This window comes from Hypomesus transpacificus, unplaced genomic scaffold (genome assembly GCF_021917145.1).
Source record: "Hypomesus transpacificus isolate Combined female unplaced genomic scaffold, fHypTra1 scaffold_192, whole genome shotgun sequence".
Classification (NCBI taxonomy): Eukaryota; Metazoa; Chordata; class Actinopteri; order Osmeriformes; family Osmeridae; genus Hypomesus; species Hypomesus transpacificus.
The window spans coordinates 130,494-150,894 of record NW_025813738.1 but is presented as its reverse complement, the minus strand read 5'-3'; the positions used below and the strand labels follow the sequence as shown (position 1 = coordinate 150,894).

The 20,401-nt window shown below is 50.2% G+C and overlaps 1 protein-coding gene across 1 annotated transcript in view; it reads right to left on the bottom strand.

The window, feature by feature from the left end:
• The window catches only part of ksr2 (kinase suppressor of ras 2), a 52,023-nt gene that overhangs the window by 10,876 nt on the left and 20,746 nt on the right, over positions 1 to 20,401 (bottom strand). Inside the window, exons 6-16 of the mRNA XM_047051999.1 lie at positions 14,539 to 14,747; positions 10,922 to 10,991; positions 8,708 to 8,791; positions 8,221 to 8,306; positions 7,633 to 7,653; positions 7,018 to 7,124; positions 4,948 to 5,116; positions 4,503 to 4,544; positions 3,833 to 3,902; positions 2,094 to 2,142; positions 1,360 to 1,727 (exon numbers count right to left, since the gene is read on the bottom strand). Of these exons, the coding sequence (XP_046907955.1) occupies positions 1,360 to 1,727; positions 2,094 to 2,142; positions 3,833 to 3,902; positions 4,503 to 4,544; positions 4,948 to 5,116; positions 7,018 to 7,124; positions 7,633 to 7,653; positions 8,221 to 8,306; positions 8,708 to 8,791; positions 10,922 to 10,991; positions 14,539 to 14,747 (1,275 nt within the window). The remainder of the gene's footprint in view (positions 1 to 1,359; positions 1,728 to 2,093; positions 2,143 to 3,832; positions 3,903 to 4,502; positions 4,545 to 4,947; positions 5,117 to 7,017; positions 7,125 to 7,632; positions 7,654 to 8,220; positions 8,307 to 8,707; positions 8,792 to 10,921; positions 10,992 to 14,538; positions 14,748 to 20,401) is intronic.

Sequence of the window (20,401 nt, the reverse complement as noted above, 5' to 3'; positions counted from 1 at the left end):
AAAAGTTAATCTTTGTCTCATCAGTCCATAAAACTTTGTCCCAGAATTTTTGAGGTTCATCTCTGTACTTTTTGGCAAATTCCAGCCTGGCCTTCCTATTCTTCTTGCTAATGAGTGGTTTGCATCTTCTGGTGTAGCCCTTGTACTTTTGTTCATGAAGTCTTCTGCAAACAGTAGATAGTGATACCTTCACTCCTGCCATCTGGAGGTTGTTGCTGATCTCACTAACAGTTGTTTTAGGGTCTTTCTTTACAGCTCTCACAATGTTTCTGTCATCAACTGCTGATGTTTTCCTTGGTCTACCTGTTCGACGTCTGTTACTTAGTACACCAGTAGTTTTCTTCTTCTTCAGGACATTCCAAATGGTTGTACTGGCTATGGCCAATGTTTCTGCAATGGCTCTGATTGATTTTCCATCTTCTCTAAGACTCACAATTGCTTGTTTTTCACCCAAAGACAGCGCTCTGGTTTTCATGTTGTTTTCACCTCTGAATACAGTCTGCATAGACAAAACCTATCTTACCCAATCTGAACCTGAGTGTAGACATTCAGTGGTATTTATTGATTGAATAATGTATGTAATAGGACACACCTGGGCAACAAAACACACCTGTCAGTCACATGTTCCAATACTTTTGCTCACGTGACAAATGGGTGGGTTCGAACAAAAAGGTGATATTTTCTAATTTGTGCATCAGATCCTGATGTAAATACCTGGAAATAAAAGCTGAAACGTTGATCTCTGGTTTCACATTCATCGTTTGATGTCAAGCCCAAATGTTTTCAGTCTACAGCAAAAATAAAGGAATTGGCCTCACTGTTCCAATACTTTTGGAGGGCACTGTATATCTAGGTCCATCCCCTGGGTCAAGCTGGGTTCCAACCCCAGGTATATATTTAGGTCCATCCCCTGGGTCTAGCTGGGTTCTAACCCCAGGTATATATCTAGGTCCATACCCTGGGTCTGGCTGGGTTCTAACCCCAGGTATATATCTAGGTCCATACCCTGGGTCTAGCTGGGTTCTAACCCCATGTATATATCTAGGTCCATACCCTGGGTCTAGCTGGGTTCTAACCCCAGGTATATATCTAGGTCCATACCCTGGGTCTTGCTGGGTTCTAACCCCAGGTATATATTTAGGTCCATCCCCTGGGTCTTTCTGGGTTCTAACCCCAGGTATATATTTAGGTCCATCCCCTGGGTCTTGCTGGGTTCTAACCCCAGGTATATATTTAGGTCCATCCCCTGGGTCTTGCTGGGTTCTAACCCCAGGTATATATTTAGGTCCATCCCCTGGGTCTTGCTGGGTTCTTACCCCAGGTATATCTAAGTCTAGCTTGGCCGGAAGTCTTGCTCACCTGGTGATGATGGCCAGGTGAGGAGGACTCATGCAGGCGCCCATGAAGAGCACCACGTTCTCGTGGCGCGTGTTGCGGTACGCCATCACCTCCCGCTTGAAGGCCTTCAGCTGGTCCTCGTTGTCCCGCTCGATGTCGATGAGGCGGATGGCCACCTCGCCGTGCCAGCGCCCGTGGAACACCTGGCCGAAGCGGCCCTTCCCAATCAGCTCGCCCATCTCCAGCTGTTCGATGGGGATGTCCCACTCCTGCAGGAAGATGCTGGTCTGGCTGGCCTTGCGCGGAAAGTTCCGGGCCGACAGCAGCGACAGGTTCATCTCCTCGAACTCGTCGCCCGAGTCCTCCGCCTCGCCGTTGCCCTCGTCGTTCTGGAAACGACGGCACCAAACGTTATCGGCTTCGAGTTGAACTCGGATTGGTCTACCAATAAGTGAGGTGTTGATCACAGTGTTTCGCAGATGAGGATGGCATGACTCGTTCACAGCTCGGGTTCTCCAACGTACAGGAGGGGTGTGTGGGGTTGGGACAACAGTAAAAGGAAGAACAACATAACCTTGACCCTAACCCTTAGCTGTCTTCCTTCTTTTTAATATCATGTGATTTAGGTGCACTCGATCCGGTAGGATCCTAACCTGATTGGTCAGGCTGGTTCAAAGTGATTCTCTTAAATGTCGACGAGTCAAAGGTAGACTTTCAATTAGACACAAACAGTATGAATGGAAGTTTAAACTCACATCTGACGTCGGTTCGACTTCAATCTGGAGTAAAGGGTTCCCCACATTTCTGAAAAGTAGACAGATGAACGCCATGAACAGCACCCTCTAGATGGCCTGTATTCTGGACCTCTCTCGCATCATGAGCAGTGGTGTGTCTTATACACACACACACACACACACACACACACACACACAAACAGGCACAAAATCACAACCTTTATCTTCTCTCTCCTTCTCTCTCTCTCTCTGGGTCCCTTTCCTCCTCTAATGTCCCTCCCTCTCTCCCTCCCTCCCTCCCTCCCTCTCCCTCTCGGTCTCTGTGCTGTGTCTCGGTGTCAGGTCACGGCCGGGTCGGTGTACGAGATGCCAGGTGACTCCTGTGGAGCAGAGCCCCCATCACAGTCCCCTCTCAGCCTAATGAGAAGCTCCGGCCTGGAGCCGAGGGCCCGGCGGTGCCTCTCATTAACCCAGGGACGAGGCCCACGAGGGTGGGTGGGTGGGGTTTGGGGGGAGATCTGCCAGCTGGGGGAGCGCACGGAGACACGGAGGACAGGACGACTGCTTGGCTTTAATTAAATCATAGGAATGTGAGCTTCATAAGCACGCTAATGTATTCACATTTGTCAAGAGGCAGAGAGAGAGACGAAGGGGGAGGAGTGGGAGGGAGAGAGGCGGAAAGAGGAAGGAGAGAGGAGGAGGGGTCATTGATAAAAAGAGGGGGAGGGAGGGAGGGAGGAAATAGGAGAAAAGGGAAGAGAGAGGGAAAAGAGAAGGTTAACACACAGCCCAGAAAGAGGCAGACAAGTGAAGAGAGGGGGAACAAATAATTCACTCCTACAGTACATGTGTCATGATGGGGAGAATCAGTGGAGATCAATCTGTTCAAACCCTATTTATCATTATTCCTTATCATAAATAGGAAGGCTACCTTGCCTTCCAGTGTCTGATAGATTGCGATCATAATCCAATTAACAGAGCAGTCCAAAGGCATCTCGTCACCCTCGTCTTTGTCCCCGCGTTTTACGCAGCGGCGGTTTTTCAAGAAGCAACCGAAATCCACTTGGCATCCTAACTGTAGCGTGAAGCCACGGCCATGCTAACATTAGCCCTTCCACGTTTGTCTCGTCTGCCTTCGCATTGAAATTGTCGCCCAAATACTTTTGCTCCAATAACTCTGTGACCCTTTGGACCAAGAGCGAGACACAGCCGCGTGGCTGAGCCGGAATCATCCGCTCGGAGCAGAACAGACAAGTGGAAGCAGTCTGCCCCCCCGCTGATCGGCCCTGGAGCCAGGATGGGACCCAACACTTGGGTCATTCTTGACAGCTGATATCTGTCTGTGAAGCTCCCCTAGACCAGTGATCTTCAACCCTGGTCGTCAGGGCCCACGGTCCTGGATGCTCGAGATGTTTCCCTGCTCCAACACACTTGATATTCGAATGAATGGGTCGCTGAATCAACCTCTGCAGAAGCAAGCTCTGCAGAAGCTTGACCACGACCATTCACTTGAATCAGGTGTGTTGGAGCAGGGAAACGTCTAGAACTCCCAGGACAGGCCCAATGTCACTAGCCTTTGACACCACTGCTCTGTACTGGATCTGAGAGGATGGGACCAGAGAAAAAGCTCCAAATGGCGGATGTTCCAGCCGTCCGATCAGAGGGGGAAGTGCTGAGACTGAGGGCGGAGTCTGGCGCTGACTAGAGTCACAGCCGAACCAAAGCCACAAAGCCGGTAGTCTGGTTCTGGTGTTACTTACCCAGGTTCTGACAGGACTGGATGCAGGACCACCTGGGGTGCTCGGCTGGGGGGGGTCTCGGGGGCCACATCTGTGGGGGAGAGGGGGGGATGCGACCAAAGACAACAACACGGTAACAAATGAGTGACAGTGTAACGGCCCGCGTCATAAACCTGTAACAACACACAGGCACAAACAGGTCCCCGCGTTGGATTGTTAGGTATGTCTAACAGCATCAACTTGTTTTCGGCGACCAAAACGCTCCGGGAAAACATGCAGAAGATGTCTCTGCTCATTCCTTTCTCATTCCTAAACTCAACAACTAAAACTCCTTCTTCTGCGTCTTCTGACTCTCTATCCGGAACCACCCCCGTAGATGTGCAACCCCCCCCCCCCCTCCCCATCTCAGGGAAGCGTCTCCCAGGATCTCCTTCCTAATAGACCGCCCAGGGAGCTCTGCCCCCCTCCTCACCCACCCCACCCTCCTCTTCCTCGTCCTGAGGTCCCGGGAAAGAGTGGGGACGCACTCATCATTACAGGGCTGCAAGGAGACAGGCTTGGGGGGGCCGACTTTAAAGCACGCCAAGGTGAGGAGAGAACATTCGTCACAACATCAAAAGAGTTCCCCCCCCCCCTCGGGGCGTCGCTGTGCATTTTGGGTCGGGGTAATTATCAATTATGACGCACTTACCGGGGAAGATGAACTGCTGCTTGTATTTGAAGTAACTGGAGGCTGAGAGAGAGAGAGAGAGACAGAGAGACAGAGAGAGAGAGAGAGAGAGAGAGAGGGGGGGGGGGGGGGGGAGAGGGAGAGACAGAGGGAGACAGGTGTCACACAAAGTGACAAAGGGAGAGAGGGAGAGACAAAGAGAGAGAGGAAAAGAGAGAGGGAGAGGGAGTCATGGTGACCTTTGGACCGTTATGATTGGCTGTCAGCACAGATTTCAGGGACAAGATTGTTTTTCATTTCTTTTATATACTCTCGAAAGTCATAAATCTCAAACGTGCTTGTGTAAAAATACTATTCATCTAGCAAGATTCTGAATATAAATGCAATTACGATGTTTGTAAAATATGCGTTTTCGTCCTGATAGGCTTGGTAGCTTAAGCAAAAATGTCTCAATCAAAATTCCTACCTGTCAAGTTGAACTGCTTCTGTTGCCGGGCGGATTGCGGAGAAGGGTGTAACGGCGAAGGGGGCGTGGCGCTGGAGGGCAGGGGCGGTGCTGGGGAGGAAGGGGTGGAGGAGGTGGTGGAGGAGGGGTTGCTGCTGGAATCTGGCTGGTAGGGGACAGGAATGTGGTCCTATCAGGAGAGAGGACCAGAATGAGATCAGTGAGAGAAGGGACTCGATCATTGAGAGGGTCTTTCTGGGGTCTTCTCTCTCTGGTTCCATTAATAGTCTGGGTTGGGTGGGGATGGAGGGGCGGGGGGGGGGGGGGGGGGGGGGGGGGGGGGGGCGTTACCTGATGGGTCACAGTCTTAAGTTTAAAGATCTATCGATTTCAGTTTCCAGCTACACATCCAGCTGTTCTCACTGAATCATCCCCCTTCGATGGAATATTTACAAATGCACAAAGAGCACATGTCCATTAGTGCTGTGACTGTTGCCAACGTAGCACATCAGAGACGTGAGCTTCCATCAACACCAAATATTGAATCAAGCCGAGGGAAAACTGAGAGAAACCAGTTGAATCACACTTGGGAGAGAGAGAGAGACAGAGAGAGAGAGCGGGAGAGAGAGCGAGAGAGAGAGCGGGAGAGAGAGAGCGGGAGAGAGAGAAAGAGGGACTGCGCACCCACATGAATGAATATGAGGGCGCCTTGTTTACCTGCTCGCTTTCCTCGGCGGCTCGCATCATTAGTGCATTAGCACGCTGACAGCTCGTCCCCTTATGAGTCACACACACACCTACACACACACACACACACACACACATACACGCACACACACAGACACCGACACAGTGCGCACACACACTCACACATTCAGTGCACACACACACACAGTGGGCATTACAAACATACACACACACTTGTGACTATAGATCCCTCAGGCTGCGAGTCTCAGCGTTGTGCTATCAGCCTGGGGCTGCTGGTCCACCTGAACCCCGAAGGTGCCGCGTTGGCAAACACTTCCACAGGGGCTGCCACTTTAGACCCGTAGAGGGCAAACATTCACTTCCTTGGAGCTCCCGCTGAAATTGGTACGTTTTCTGTCGTGGCCAGTCCTGGTTTTGGGCGTGTCTGTCCGGTCTGGGTTCCAGGTCACATACCCCAACCCCGGTAGTGGGTCCTTGCCTTCCAGATGACTCATCCGCCTCTGTCCCTGTGTACCAAAGACATCATCGGCTCCCTATCCCATCACCTACGACCTACCTACGGCTCCCTCGTCCTCCACTCCTGTCTGGCATCCACTGACCTCACCACCCTCACCCTCTTGTGTGGCTCCAATAAACCCGGTTCGTTTCACGTCAGCGTCTGAGTGTTGCTTTTGGGTTCACTCGTCACTTGCCGGGCAGCCGGGTTTCCTAACAGAAATAGCTCCGTTACTTCGAGATAGGGACAACAGACCTGCCTGTGTTTGTCGCCTAATAGCACCCTTTTAAGGTTGCTTTTTTCGTTTGCACTTAGGGTGCTTCCGTGCGGGGTCACAGGGAGGGCTTGTGGGCGTTGCTGCTGAGGGCCGGCTGTCACAGTAGGCCTCCGATCGAGCAGCCTTCGTTCCTCCGAACCAGCAGCTTCCCCCTGGCTACACACAGGTAGATCAGGCGGACGTTCCGGACCGTTAGGCGAGACCACTGAGAGTGCCTCCGAGCTTGACCCCCCCCCCGCCCCACCCCCCCCCCCGGCTCGGCAGCAGGAAGTGAGTGTTTCGAGAACGTCCCGAAAAACGGAACCTGGATTCTTTTCGCTCGAGAGAAAGCGTACCGTGGGGTAGACTCGGCGTGGGCTGAAACCCGGTTTGGAAGTGCCGGGCGAACAAAGTTCTGTCTCATTGAAACTAATCGGTATCTAACGCCAGATGAGTCTGGGTGAGGATCCTCCTCTGACGCTGGCTGGCTGGCTCCCTTGAGCGACGGAACATTCTGGTGGTTCGCAATCTCACGGTAGCCTTCACACAACGAGCAGAGCAGCTGGAGAGGGAGGTGAGGCCTGGGGTGGGGGGGGGGCCTGGGGGGGGGCCTGGGGCTGGGGGCTCCTACCTTGTTGATCTTGTTGGTCTTGGGCAGAGTTTGGCTGATGTGCAGGTCGGTGTATCTGAGGGCCGTGTTGATGTCACACGGTACCGATTCGGTCCGCACCAAACGGGCTGAGAGGATCGAGGAGGGGGAGTGACGCGGGGAGAGAGAGCGAGGGAGTGGGAGGGAGGGAGGGAGGGAGAGAGAGAGAGGGGGGGAGTGAAAGAGAGAGGGAGAAGGAAAGAGAGGGAGAGAGAGGGAGCAGGGGAAAGAGGGAAAGAAAAAGAGAGGGAAATAGATGGGGAGGGAGGGAGGTAGAGAGAGAGAGAAAAAGAGAGGGAGAGAGAAAGAAAAGAAAGAGGGAGAAAGAGAGAGAGAGAGAGAGAGAGACAGAAAGAGAGAGAGCGAGAGAGAAAGGGGGGAGAGAGAGGGGAGAGTAACACGGAAACAGAGAGAAATTAGGGAGAGAGAGGTATAAAGAAAGAGAGAGACAGCAGATGGGAGTTCAGGAGTTGTCAGGCACAGAAAAGAAAGAGTCAAAGTATGTTTCTGTTAAAAAAAAAACATTCACAAGACCATTTTTCATATTCAAAGTGATATGAATAGAACGGGTGCAGTCTCGCTTACTGATATCTTTACCTTGGGATGTTCCTTGGTGGTCTTCAACGCGAGGCCGGGTGAGCGAGGGGCAGAGAGAGCACAGAGGGAGATGAGCACTTCAGTGAACCGAGTCAGAAACAGGGGCAGCTACGCCTTTTGAGAAGTGCCTGCACAGTGACCTTCATCAGGCCAACACACTGGGAGACACGAGCAGGCTTAGCTGTTCATCACCCCAAACACAGTACCTCATGGAGGCTGAACTCCGGTGAGGACACACTGTGTGCTGTCATGGAGATTGAGCATAGGGAACCGGGTCTACTTTTGAACAAAAGGAACCGGGTCTTATTTTGAACAGAAGGAACCGGGTCGACTTTTGAACATTAGGAACCGGGTCTACTTTTGAACAGAAGGAACCAGGTTGACTTTTGAACATTAGGAACCGGGTCTACTTTTGAACAGAAGGAACCGGGTCTACTTTTGAACAGAAGGAACCGGGTCGACTTTTGAACAGACGGAACCGGGTCGACTTTTGAACAGAAGGAACCGGGTCTACTTTTGAACAGAATTAACCAGGACGACTTTTGAAAAGAAGGAACGAGGTTTACTCAGCAGAAGAAGCAGGTGTACCTTTGAGCGAGTCTCGTCCTCCTCGCTGGATGATCAGGAGATGGCAGGGCGGGGCTTCTTTGGTGCATTTGTTATGGCACTTCAGCCTTTGTGGAACAACACAGGACAACGTCACAATAAGCCAGTCACTCCCCCCCCCCCCCAGACAGTGCTGCTGCTACGCCGAGAACCAGCCCTGCCCACCTCCTTAGCGGCAGGTTTCACATTTCAGCGAGTCATGAAATTGGTTACTTGACTTCAATAATCCGTTTGAAAGGACGATGGCAATTATGTGCTGCTCTTAGTCCGCTACTGTGACACGTTCCCATGAACGATTCGGCTGTAAACGGGAAGCCGGGCTAAACGACCTCAACCGGCCGTCGAGATGAAATAGAACAGTTGCTTGGCTATTAAAAGCCTGTTAAGTGAAATGTCGCCTTTCGTGGGAGGCCGTTGGGTTATGTTCCAGTCACCCAACTCAAACCTACGTGATTCCAGCAGCACTTACTTGCAGTTTTTACATTTGAGTCCGAACAACATTCCCTTCCCACACACGGTGCAGGTCTGGGACATCCAGTACTTGGTGGAGAACCTGCGAGCAGAGAGAACCAGACGTGAGCACCTCCTCCAGCCCGCCATCTTCCGCAGGCCCACACAGGAGAAACTACAGTGCCTGTCAAGAGTTTGGAGAACACCGAGCCCTTCATCACTGTCGAGAGACACACACACACACCACCTGTTTTTCATAGTCTTTTAATGGCCAAATTCAATCAATCACTCAATTACGGTCTGTAGGGCTTTTAAGCGACATGTATATATAATGAGTTTGCATGTTCTCCATATTTTTCGTACGGTGACAGTTTGAAGAAAATGAAGCTTTTTGTACCAGCATCTGTACATCACGGTCAAATCATAACGGTCAATCGTAACACTGTGAAATGATCTTGTTTGTTGCGTGGAAACAATTGGAGCGTGCACGTGTCTCTTTGGACAGACGTTTTAGCAGACACATCTCCTACTCGGCTCACCTTCTCTGGGTCACGACAGACGGCTTGTTACCTTTCGACGATGACCCCCGCCCACTGTGCTGAATGTGATCCCACCACAGTGATAGAAACACCCACATCTACAGGGCTAAGCATCCTTAAAGACCAACAGGCTCCACACAAACGTTTTCCACGTTCCCATTCGGCCAAGGGGCTCTAATCGAATCCATGGGCCCCTCATCGCTCTCATATTCTCCATGAGACCGGTGTTGAACTCACGCCTCCACTTTCCTCCGATACACTGGAGGACTGGGGCCAGGCGACGGCGGCGTAACGCACCAATCACCGGCCTTGAGGCCAGGGCCTCGGCGACACTCCCTCACGTCTCCACTTATCCAGGACGCGGAACGGCGGAGGAACGCCGGGCTCCCTGTTCCCCTAATTTACGCCCCCTTGAAACCATCAGCAGGGCACTATGGGTAATGGAATGTGACTAACAAAGGGTGACAGAATCCAAATGTTCTGTATGAGATCTCGGGTGTCGTCTGCAAAGAGATTTTCAGAACACAATTCAATCCAGCCCCGCTGGCTCAGTGACGTTTTACTGCGAGGCTGACGTTAGGGGGTCGAGTCGGTTCTCGAGGAACGATCTTTCTTCGCTGCACCAACGGCCCCCGGTGCCAAAATACGCTCCGAGCTTCTTCTTTTTTATTGTTGGCAGGCCCTCTGAATGTGCCCTGTGTTTTCTAGGCCAGGATTATCTTCTCAAACACACAGAGGGGATTGAATATAAATCTTATGCAAATAACCATGTCAGAGGGGATGATATAACCTCCCTTGAAACCTGTATTTACCTTTTCAATAACAGCTCAGATACGACACCCATAGAAATGACATTTGCTCTCAGCTCGGTCTGCTGTCGGATGACTCGTTAATATGTGTGTGCACAGCCGGGCGCTGCACGGCGACGCCACTAACCACTTCTGTCTTCTCCTCCGTGGCTTCCTGCATGCTAACCACCCACATGGCTCTTCAGTATATAGCCGGAGAGAGGCAGAGAGAGAGAGAGAGAGCCAGAGAGAGAGGGAGAGAGAGAGAGAGAGGGGGGGCGGGAGCGGCGAGAGAGAGAAAGAGAGAGAGAGAGAGAGAGAGAGAGAGAGAGAGAGAGAGAGAGAGAGAGAGGAGAGAGAGAAAGAGAGAGAGAGCCAGAGAGAGAGAGCCAGAGAGAGATGAGAGAGAGAGACAGAGAGAGAGAGAGAGAGAGAGAGGGAGGGGAGGGAGAGAGAGAGAGAGGGGGAGAGAGAGAGAGAGAGAGAGAGAGAGAGAGAGAGAGAGAGAGAGAGAGAGAGAGAGAGAGAGAGAGAGAGAGGGAGGAAGAGGTGGAAAGACAGAGAGGGAGAAAGACAGAGAGCGTGAAAGAGGGGGAGAGGGAGAGAGAACCCTTCACAGCTATTGTATTGTTTTACTTTTCAGATCGGTGACATTTGGAATCATCAGGCCTCTCAAACAGTGAGAACACCCAGACAAGTTATGCAAGTGCCCCATTTAATTGGCCTGACATTCTCCTGCATGTCACACACACACACACACACACAAACACAATACACACGCGTACTCATTAACCGGTCACAGACACAAACTGACACTAACGCTACACGCGCAAATATACACACTCACTCGATTGTCACATGCAAATACGCAGACACACACACACACAGACACACACACACACCTACCTGTGTTTAATGGAGTTTCCCAGGTCTCTTCGGGGAATCTGAGGGGACCAGCGAGGCACTGACAGAGTGTCTGGAGAAGGAGGAGAGCGAGGGATGGAGGGAAGGTAGGATAGGGGAAGGAACAGATCAAGGGTTGGATGGATGAGTATAGTTCGCCAGGTCAGCATAGCAACAGCTCAACGTACAGTACACATGTATGAGCCAGTGTCCTGTACACTGGTTCGGATCCAACCTGCTTCGAAATAGCACTGATCATGCTGAGCAATGATTACGATTAGACCACTTCCAGCACCGATTCATTCGCTGACATTTCAGACCAATAATAGAATGGCAACAGCTGGTGGGTTGTCATTTGGCATTTGCGTGCAATCAATCACTTGGGTTGAGTTGCGTGGAAGTAGCCGCACTACGTGTCAACGCGGGAAACGTCCTCGTTGTCGGGTTTGGAGGTTGAACTTGTTCCTGTGTTTTAGTCTGGGGACCCTGACAGTTCTTCATGTTTAGAGCTTTCCAAACATGGCCTTGTGGTTCAACCGTGGGTTGAATACTGATACGGTATCTCTGATGCGTGTGTGCGTGTTACCGAGAGAGGGAGAGAGAGAGAGATAAGAGAGAGAGAGAGAGAGAGAGAGAGAGATGAGAGATAAGAGATAAGAGAGAGAGAGAGAGGGGTGTGAGAGAGAGAGTGAGAGAGTGAGATAAGAGAGATAAGAGAGAGAAACAGAGAGAAGACAGAGAAAGGGGGAGGAAGAGAGAGAACATAGAGAAAAAGAGAGGCAGGGGGTGAGAAAGAGAGAGAGAGAAAGACAGTGGGAGACAGAGACAAAGAGAGATAAAGAGAGATGACGCCATCACAGAGCACAGCGCAAACCTCTCTGAGGGATGAGCAGGCTGATTAGGACAACTTCCTGTTTCCTGTCTGTCGGCCCCTCCTGGGGCTGAACATCTGAACACTGCTGGCTCCCACTGCTACATTAGCCTCAATCAGCCTGGTAACCTGATAGTCCCCACCTAACCGGACATCCTCTGCTGCTGACAGCCAGCCTCTGTCTCTGTGGGGCTGGGTAGTGTTGGGGCTGGGTAGTGTTGGGGCTGGGTAGGGTTGAGGCTGGGTAGTGTTGGGGCTGGGTAGTGTTGGGGCTGGGTAGTGTTGGGGCTGGGTAGTGTGATGTATACATGTTAGTGTGTGTGTGTGTGCGGGTGTGTGTGTGTGTGATGTATGTATGTATGTTTGTGTGTGTTATATAAGTATGTATTTGTGTGTGTGTTATGTATGTGTGTGTGTGTGTGTTATGTATGTATGTATGTATGTATGTATGTATGTGTGTGTGTGTGTGTGTTATGTATGTATATGTGTGTGTGTGTTATGTATGTATGTATGTGTGTGTGTTATGTATGTATGTATGTGAGTGTCTGTGTGTGTGTTATGTATGTGTGTGTGTGATGGATGAGTCCTGGAGGTCTCTGTGACCCCCGGGCGCCAGACGGCGATGTCCTCCTCCATCTTGTCTGACTGCTCTCCTCCTGATGACCTCCCCCCTCACCCCCCACCCCCTCACCCCCAGCCTCACCCCCGGTTTGAGTGAGAGGTGTGGTAACAGCAGTGAACGTGCCATGAACAAGCTCCCCACCCCACCCCCTCCCTTCCCCACACACACCGTGACGTTCCCCACCCACACACACACACGCACAAATGCAGTACACGCAGTCACGCACGCAAATCCCAAAGTGTGTATTGTTGGGAATCCCTCAATATGGACAGTCTAGAATGACACAACCATGCTTTGAGCTCAGTCCAAACGTTCCAACCAGAAGGTTGTTCTCTCCCCTGGCTGAAGGACACCAACATGGTTCAAAACATAACTGTCGCTTCACCCATGTGACATAAACTCCTCCGTCCAATCAGGACAAAGCCTTGTTGCTCCCGCTGTTTCTATGACAACCACTCCACGCTGTTCAACCTTTCTGCCAGAATATCGTCATGACATCTTTGGCAGGCTCCGGTCTGTGCTCTGCCTCTATTGCCTCTCTCCTTTACCTCCATCTCTGCCTCTATTGCCTCTCTCCTTCACCTCCATCTCTGCCTCTATTGCCTCTCTCCGTCACCTCCATCTCTGCCTCTTTTGCCTCTCTCCTTCACCTCCATCTCTGCCTCTATTGCCTCTCTCCTTCACTTCCATCTCTGCCTCTATTGCCTCTCTCCTTCACCTCCATCTCTGCCTCTATTGCCTCTCTCCTTCACCTCAATCTCTGCCTCTATTGCCACTCTCCTTCACCTCCATCTCTGCCTCTATTGCCTCTCTCCTTCAACTTTCCTCTACCCTGCCTCCACCCTGCCTCCAACATGCCTCCACCCTGCCATCTCCTCTTTCGACATCCTGCTTGTACCCTACCTCTCTTGCCTCTACCCTGGCTCCACCCGGCCTCTGCCCTGGCCCCAGAGAGACCAGCCTCCAGAAGGAAGATCAGCTCAGCGTATCTGGGCCCTATTTGTGCCACATATAGCCACATGTGTTTTACCACTAAAACACAAAGACAACGATGACACCTATTTGCGGTAACGTGACTGTCCGATGGGGGTCATTAGCGAGGCGGTAATGACGACAGCAGAGCTTCCGCATGACCAAGAGATGCTTGATGCCCAATGTCAAATGAAACGCTACATCGCTGGCAGTTTATCAGCATCAATCACATCGACGCATCTTCTTCCATCTCCTACTTGTGGTCTCGAAACACACACACACACACAGAGAAAGGGGGTTCATCAAGTCATAAATAATTCAAACAACCATCCAGTAACGTCTTGCATTTGTTCATAGTTTATTATTGACATCTATCCTTCTATCTACATTTTATGACGTTTGATTCTGGGCTACACACATTTGACTTATGGATTTATGACACCCATGTGTACTCCTCTATGTGCTTGCTTCTATATCTGGAGATGTTTGGTTTTGTCCTGCGTGTGTTTAATATTTATCGTGTCAGACTCATTGCAAAAAACCCAATCCAGTGGTTGACACGAGAATCTCTCGATTCTTGACACATATCTGGGACTGCCAGATCATGACAACATGAACATAATCTATCATAGGATGATACAACACTATACAGAATCGATGAACTCGTGATTCGGGAGAGACAGAACTTGCTGTGGTTTAGTAAATGCCTCACCGACGCGTCTCCACTCCCAGAAGAGCAGAGGACTGGATGGGCGGGGGAAGGGGAGGGGGGGGAGGACACATCACTCACTGGATCCAGACCCATTCACACCACCCCCCCCCCCCCCTCAACCCACCCCCCACGCCAGACGCTCGCTAATGGCTTCCGCCGGTGACGCAGCAGCCAATGAGGTGGGCCGTATGCGCTGACACGCTGACTGCTGTCCTCATGGGAGACGCGTGCGGAAAATGTGTGTTCTGTGGGTGCCACTTAAAAATAGCTCCCCCCAAACTCTTTTTGCTCGCGGTGCGTGGTGGAACGAGGTACCAGCAATCCCCTCAGTGCCCTCGCCCCCCCGCCCTCCCTCCCACTGTCCCATCCCATGCCCCACCCCCCCCCACCTCCCCCGCCCTCCCTTCACCGTCACCCCGCTGCGTTGAGGGGGCGGGACTTACTTGCGGAGGGGTTGGAGGAGTCCGAGTGCACCGGGGGGGTGGAGGGGATGAAGGTGGGGAAGAAGAAGGAGCGCAGCGAGCGCTCGGTGTGGAGGGGGGGGAGTGCGGGGCGCTGGCCCGGCACCGGGGAGCGCTGGGTCGGAAGGTTCTCACAGCTGCCCACGCTGCTGTGGATCCTCAGGTTCAGAGGCTTGCTCTTCTTCTTCGCTCTGAGAGAGAGAGAGAGAGAGAGAGAGAGAGAGAGAGAGAGAGAGAGAGAGAGAGAGAGAGAGAGAGAGAGAGAGAGAGAGAGAGAGAGAGAGAGAGAGAGAGAGAGAGAACAGGATCAGTCAAGCCAGTCATTCGTTTTTCAAGAAGAAAACTGCAGAAGCATGACTCCATCAGGCGCTCCCGATTCGGACTGGTCGATTTCCTTTTCAGTTCATTCAGAGTTTGCTTTCTCGCCAGCGTGAGAAAGTCTAGGGGCCAACGATCGGTTCCAGACATCCAGAGGGTCCCCAGCTAGCAGGGACCCCAGCTTGGAGGCAGGCTGAGGGGCCCCCAAGGACCCAGGGTCCAGGCTGGAAGACATCTGCTGCTGCAGAGTTAGCAGATAGCTCCAGGTCTGACATGGTGTCACTTCAGGGCGACAGTCAAGATTCTCATTTGAGCCATTTATCAGTGATCTCCCCCAGGACCCTGACCCCCACACACACCCTCACTCACACACACACCCTCACAGTCAGCCAGGGGGTCGTAGGGCAATGCACACACACACACACTTGAGCGACACTTAAAAAAATGGCCCAAACCTTCAATCATGCACACACACAAACACCCGCAGACGTAACGCACACAGACACACACATTACACACACACTGCCAGATATCCATAGGACACAAAGCTCTTTGTTTTAACAAATGTAAATGATACATGTCATACGTTCAATATGATATGGCTTTAGCAACAATGCTCACTTATTCATGCCAATAAAGCATTATTGAATTGAATTGAAAATTGACAGAGAGAAATGTGAGAGAGAAAGTGAGAAAAAGAGAGACAGAGAGAGAGAGAAACGTGAGAGAGAAAGTGTGTGTGTGAGAGAGAGAGAGAGAGAGAGAGAGAGAGAGAGAGAGAGAGAGAGATGCTGAAGGTTGTCAAACCAGATAACAAGCAACCTGTTATCCGTAGCAATAAGTCAATACAAGTCAAAAGCACATCAATCTTAAGTAAATGGTAGGTTTGGTCATTGACTTAGTCACTGATCTGCAAATCCAGCACACACACACACACACTCACACACTCACACACTCACACACACTGACACACTCACACACACACTGACACACTGACACACTCACACTCACACACACACACTGTCTCCCATCTACAGAGGTGGCCTTCTCCAGAGACGGAGATGGAACACGCTACACCATCTAGATGGGGTTCAGCACCTTCACACCCTCGAAGGCGGGAACTTCTCGGAACTCATCTGGACTGCAAAGGAGGAGGAACAGACACAGAACCTAGATTTCTCTCTTTCGGTCACACGCTCGCATACACACACGCGCATACACACTCATGCAAACGTCGTGAACGCACACACTCGTATACACACACTTGCGAACATAATGCACGCGGTCACATACACACACACGCGCGCAACTTGAATCCACCTCCATGCCTCTACCCAGCAAAGTACTGAGTAAATAGCCAGCTGGTTATTATGCAAATGACCCAGAAATAATCTCTCTCTTTATACAGTGCCCTCCAAAAGTATTGGAACAGTGAGGCCAATTCCTTTATTTTTGCTGTAGACTGAAAACATTTGGGCTTGACATCAAACGATGAATGTGAAACCAGAGATCAACGTTTCAGCTTTTATTTCCAGGTATTTACATCAGGATCTGATGCACAAATTAGAAAATATCACCTTTTTGTTCAAACCCACCCATTTATCACGTGAGCAAAAGTATTGGAACATGTGACTGACAGGTGTGTTTTGTTGCCCAGGTGTGTCCTATTACATACATTATTCAATCAATAAATACCACTGAATGTCTACACTCAGGTTCAGATTGGGTAAGATAGGTTTTGTCTATGCAGACTGTATTCAGAGGTGAAAACAACATGAAAACCAGAGCGCTGTCTTTGGGTGAAAAACAAGCAATTGTGAGTCTTAGAGAAGATGGAAAATCAATCAGAGCCATTGCAGAAACATTGGCCATAGCCAGTACAACCATTTGGAATGTCCTGAAGAAGAAGAAAACTACTGGTGTACTAAGTAACAGACGTCGAACAGGTAGACCAAGGAAAACATCAGCAGTTGATGACAGAAACATTGTGAGAGCTGTAAAGAAAGACCCTAAAACAACTGTTAGTGAGATCAGCAACAACCTCCAGATGGCAGGAGTGAAGGTATCACTATCTACTGTTCGCAGAAGACTTCATGAACAAAAGTACAAGGGCTACACCAGAAGATGCAAACCACTCATCAGCAAGAAGAATAGGAAGGCCAGGCTGGAATTTGCCAAAAAGTACAGAGATGAACCTCAGAAATTCTGGGACAAAGTTTTATGGACTGATGAGACAAAGATTAACTTTTACCAAAGTGATGGAAAGGCTAAAGTTTGGAGAAAGAAAGGAACTGCTCATGATCCCAAACACACAAGCTCATCTGTGAAACACGGTGGAGGTAATGTCATGGCTTGGGCTTGCATGGCTTCTTCTGGGACGGGCTCATTAATCTTCATTGAGGATGTAACACATGATGGCAGCAGCAAAATGAACTCGGAAGTCTACAGAAACATTTTGTCTGCCAATTTAAGGAAAGATGCAACCAAACTGATTGGCAGAGCCTTCATCATGCAGCAAGATAACGACCCAAAACACACTGCCAAAACAACAAAGGAGTTCATCAGGGGCAAGAAATGGAAGGTATTAGACTGGCCAAGTCAATCTCCAGACTTAAACCCTATAGAGCATGCATTTTACCTGCTTAAGAGGAGACTGAAGGGAGGAACCCCACAAAACAAACAACAACTGAAAGAGGCTGCAGTGAAAGCCTGGGAAAGCATCAAAAAGGAAGAATGCAAAAGTTTGGTGACGTCAATGGGTCACAGACTTGCTGCAGTTATTGAAAGCAAAGGATTTGCAACTAAATATTAAGTCTTATTCACTTAAATATGTTTTAAGTATATCTGTTCCAATACTTTTGATCACATGACAAATGGGTGGATTCAAACAAAATGTGATATTTTCTTAGTTGTGCATCAGATCCTGATGTAAATACCTGGAAATAAAAGCTGAAACGTTGATCTCTGGTCTCACGTTCATTATTTGATGTCAAGCCCAAATGTTTTCAGTCTACAGCAAAAATAAAGGAATTCACCTCACTGTTCCAATACTTTTGGAGGGCACTGTATATCTTTACTTCAAGTTTTCTTTATACACATATTTATTTTCTTTCTTGCTGTAACCAATTGTAGTTATTATTATGAATATTTGTCTTTATTTTAACAAATGTAAATGACACATTTAATATGTTCAATATTATATGGCTTTGGCAACATTGCTCACTCATTCATGCCAATAAAGCATTATTGAATTGAATTGAAAATTGACAGAGAGAGATAGAGAGACGTGAGAGAGAAAGTGAGAGAGAAAGTGAGAAAGAGAGAGACAGAGAGAAACGTGAGAGAGAGAAAGTGTGCGAGAGAGAGAGAGAGAGAGAGACAGAGAGAGAGAGAGAGTGTGTGTGTGTGTGTGTGTGTGTTGCCTTCTATTTGTAATATGTGTCCGTTTCACTGTAGCTATTCACTTTGGTTGTTTTGATTTTGATTTGGTTTAGATTTTCGGTTTTGTTTTGTTGTCTGGCAAATTGTTGTTTTCTGTTCTTGACGCTTTGTTGTTGCCACATGTTCCGGACAATACTGGCTGTCGTTCTTTGTGTTGTTGATGTATGGTTGTCTGTTGTTGTGCCTCTTGCTTTGGCAATTCGGTTGTAATGACTGTCATGCTAATTGAATTGAGAGAGAGAGAGAGAGAGAGAGAGAGAGGGGAAGAGAGAGAGAGAGACAGAGAGAGAGAGAGAGAGAGAGAGCAGGATCTTCAGAGCAGGAGAGAGGACTTCCAGGAGTTTGGGGAACTGAAATCCTCGTAGCGACAGTATGTGTTGGTGCTCTCTGGAGATGGAACACGCTACACCATCTAGATGGGGTTCAGCACCTTCACACCCTCGAAGGCGGGAACTTCTCGGAACTCATCTGGACTGCAAAGGAGGAGGAACAGACACAGAACCTAGATTTCTCTCTTTCGGTCACACGCTCGCATACGCACACGCGCATACACACTCATGCAAACGTTGTGAACGCACACACTCGTATGCACACACTTGCGAACATAATGCACGCGGTCACATACACACACACGCGTGCACACACTCGCATATCCACACACGCGCACAACTTGAATCCACCTCCATACCTCTACCAGGAAAGTACTGAGTAAATAGCCAGCTGGTTATTATGCAAATGACCCTGAGATAATCTCTGTCTTTATATATCTTTACTTTCTCTCTCTCTCTCTCTCTCTCTCTCTCTCTCTCTCTCTCTCTCTCTCTCTCTCTCTCTCTCTCTCTCTCTCTCTCTCTCTCACTCTTGCTCGCTCTCTGTCTGTCTCTCTCTCGCTCTCTCTCTGTCTCTCTCTCTCTTTTTCTCGCTCTCTGTCTGTCACACAGCAAAACTCCTCTTTCTGGCAGGTCAGGGGGAGGAGAGGAGGTGGGTTGGATGACTCAGGGTGGCTGGAGAGCAGCTCTATCAGTCCTATTAGCATGGGAATGGATTCCTGCGAGTCTGAATGTATCACAGCGCGCGCACTGTGTTTGCGCGAACATGCCGCATGCGTGGATATAAATGTGTGCGTGTTGTTACCTCTCTCTCCTTCTTTTTCTCTCTCTTTTTTCTCTCTCGTCCTCTTCACGTCTCCCACTTGCTACCCTCCCTCTTCCACACACTGGCTCTCTCTTTCTGTTCTGACTTATTCTCTTCTCCTCTCTCTCTCTCTCTCTCTCTCTCTCTCTCTCGCTCTCTCTCTCTCCTCTCTCTCTCTCTCTCTCTCTCTCCTCTCTCTCGCTCTCTCTCTCTCTCTCTCTCTCTCTCTCTGTCACTCTCTCTCTCTTTCTTTTTCGGCCGTGATACCAACTGCAGAACCCTCCTTCCTCACTCCCCTCCCCCCCCCCACAACCTGACAATGTCCCCCCTCTCCTCCCCCTCTTCCCCCCAGAGGGGCCTGTCTGGGTCAGCCCTGTCACACCCTGGGCCCCCCCGGGCCCTCAGAGGACCAGGCGAGACCGACAGAGGAGAAAGAGGAGAAAAGACGAGTGAGCCGACAGAGGAGACAGAAAGAACAGAGTGTGGCGTGAGGGGGAAAGACAGAAGAGAGAGATAGACCCAGGACAGATGGAGGAAAAAGGAGAGGAGAGAGAGAATGGAAAGGAGAGCGAAAGAGAGCGTGCAGGAGAGAAAAAAAAGAAAAAAAGCACCGAATAGAGAGGACGGCGGATGGAAGATAGAGAAGGGGGGGGCGGAGAAAGAGAGAGAGACGGACGAGGAAGAGACAGAAGGGGAGAGGAGCAGGGAGGAAAGAAGAGGATAGCGGGGGGGGAGGGGGGGGGAGAGAGTAGGACAGAGGAGCAGGGAGGAGCTGGTTGTGTAGCAGGGTAAAACGACAGCTCCGTTGGCACCCCTGGCGGGGCTTCGTCTCAATCATCGTATCATGACATCCACACAACCCATCGCAGCTCAGCTTCAACACTTAGATGTGGCCAGCTTTGCCTTGACGGTTAGATGTTGCGAGAAGCTCGCGCCTAAATTGATGACCACC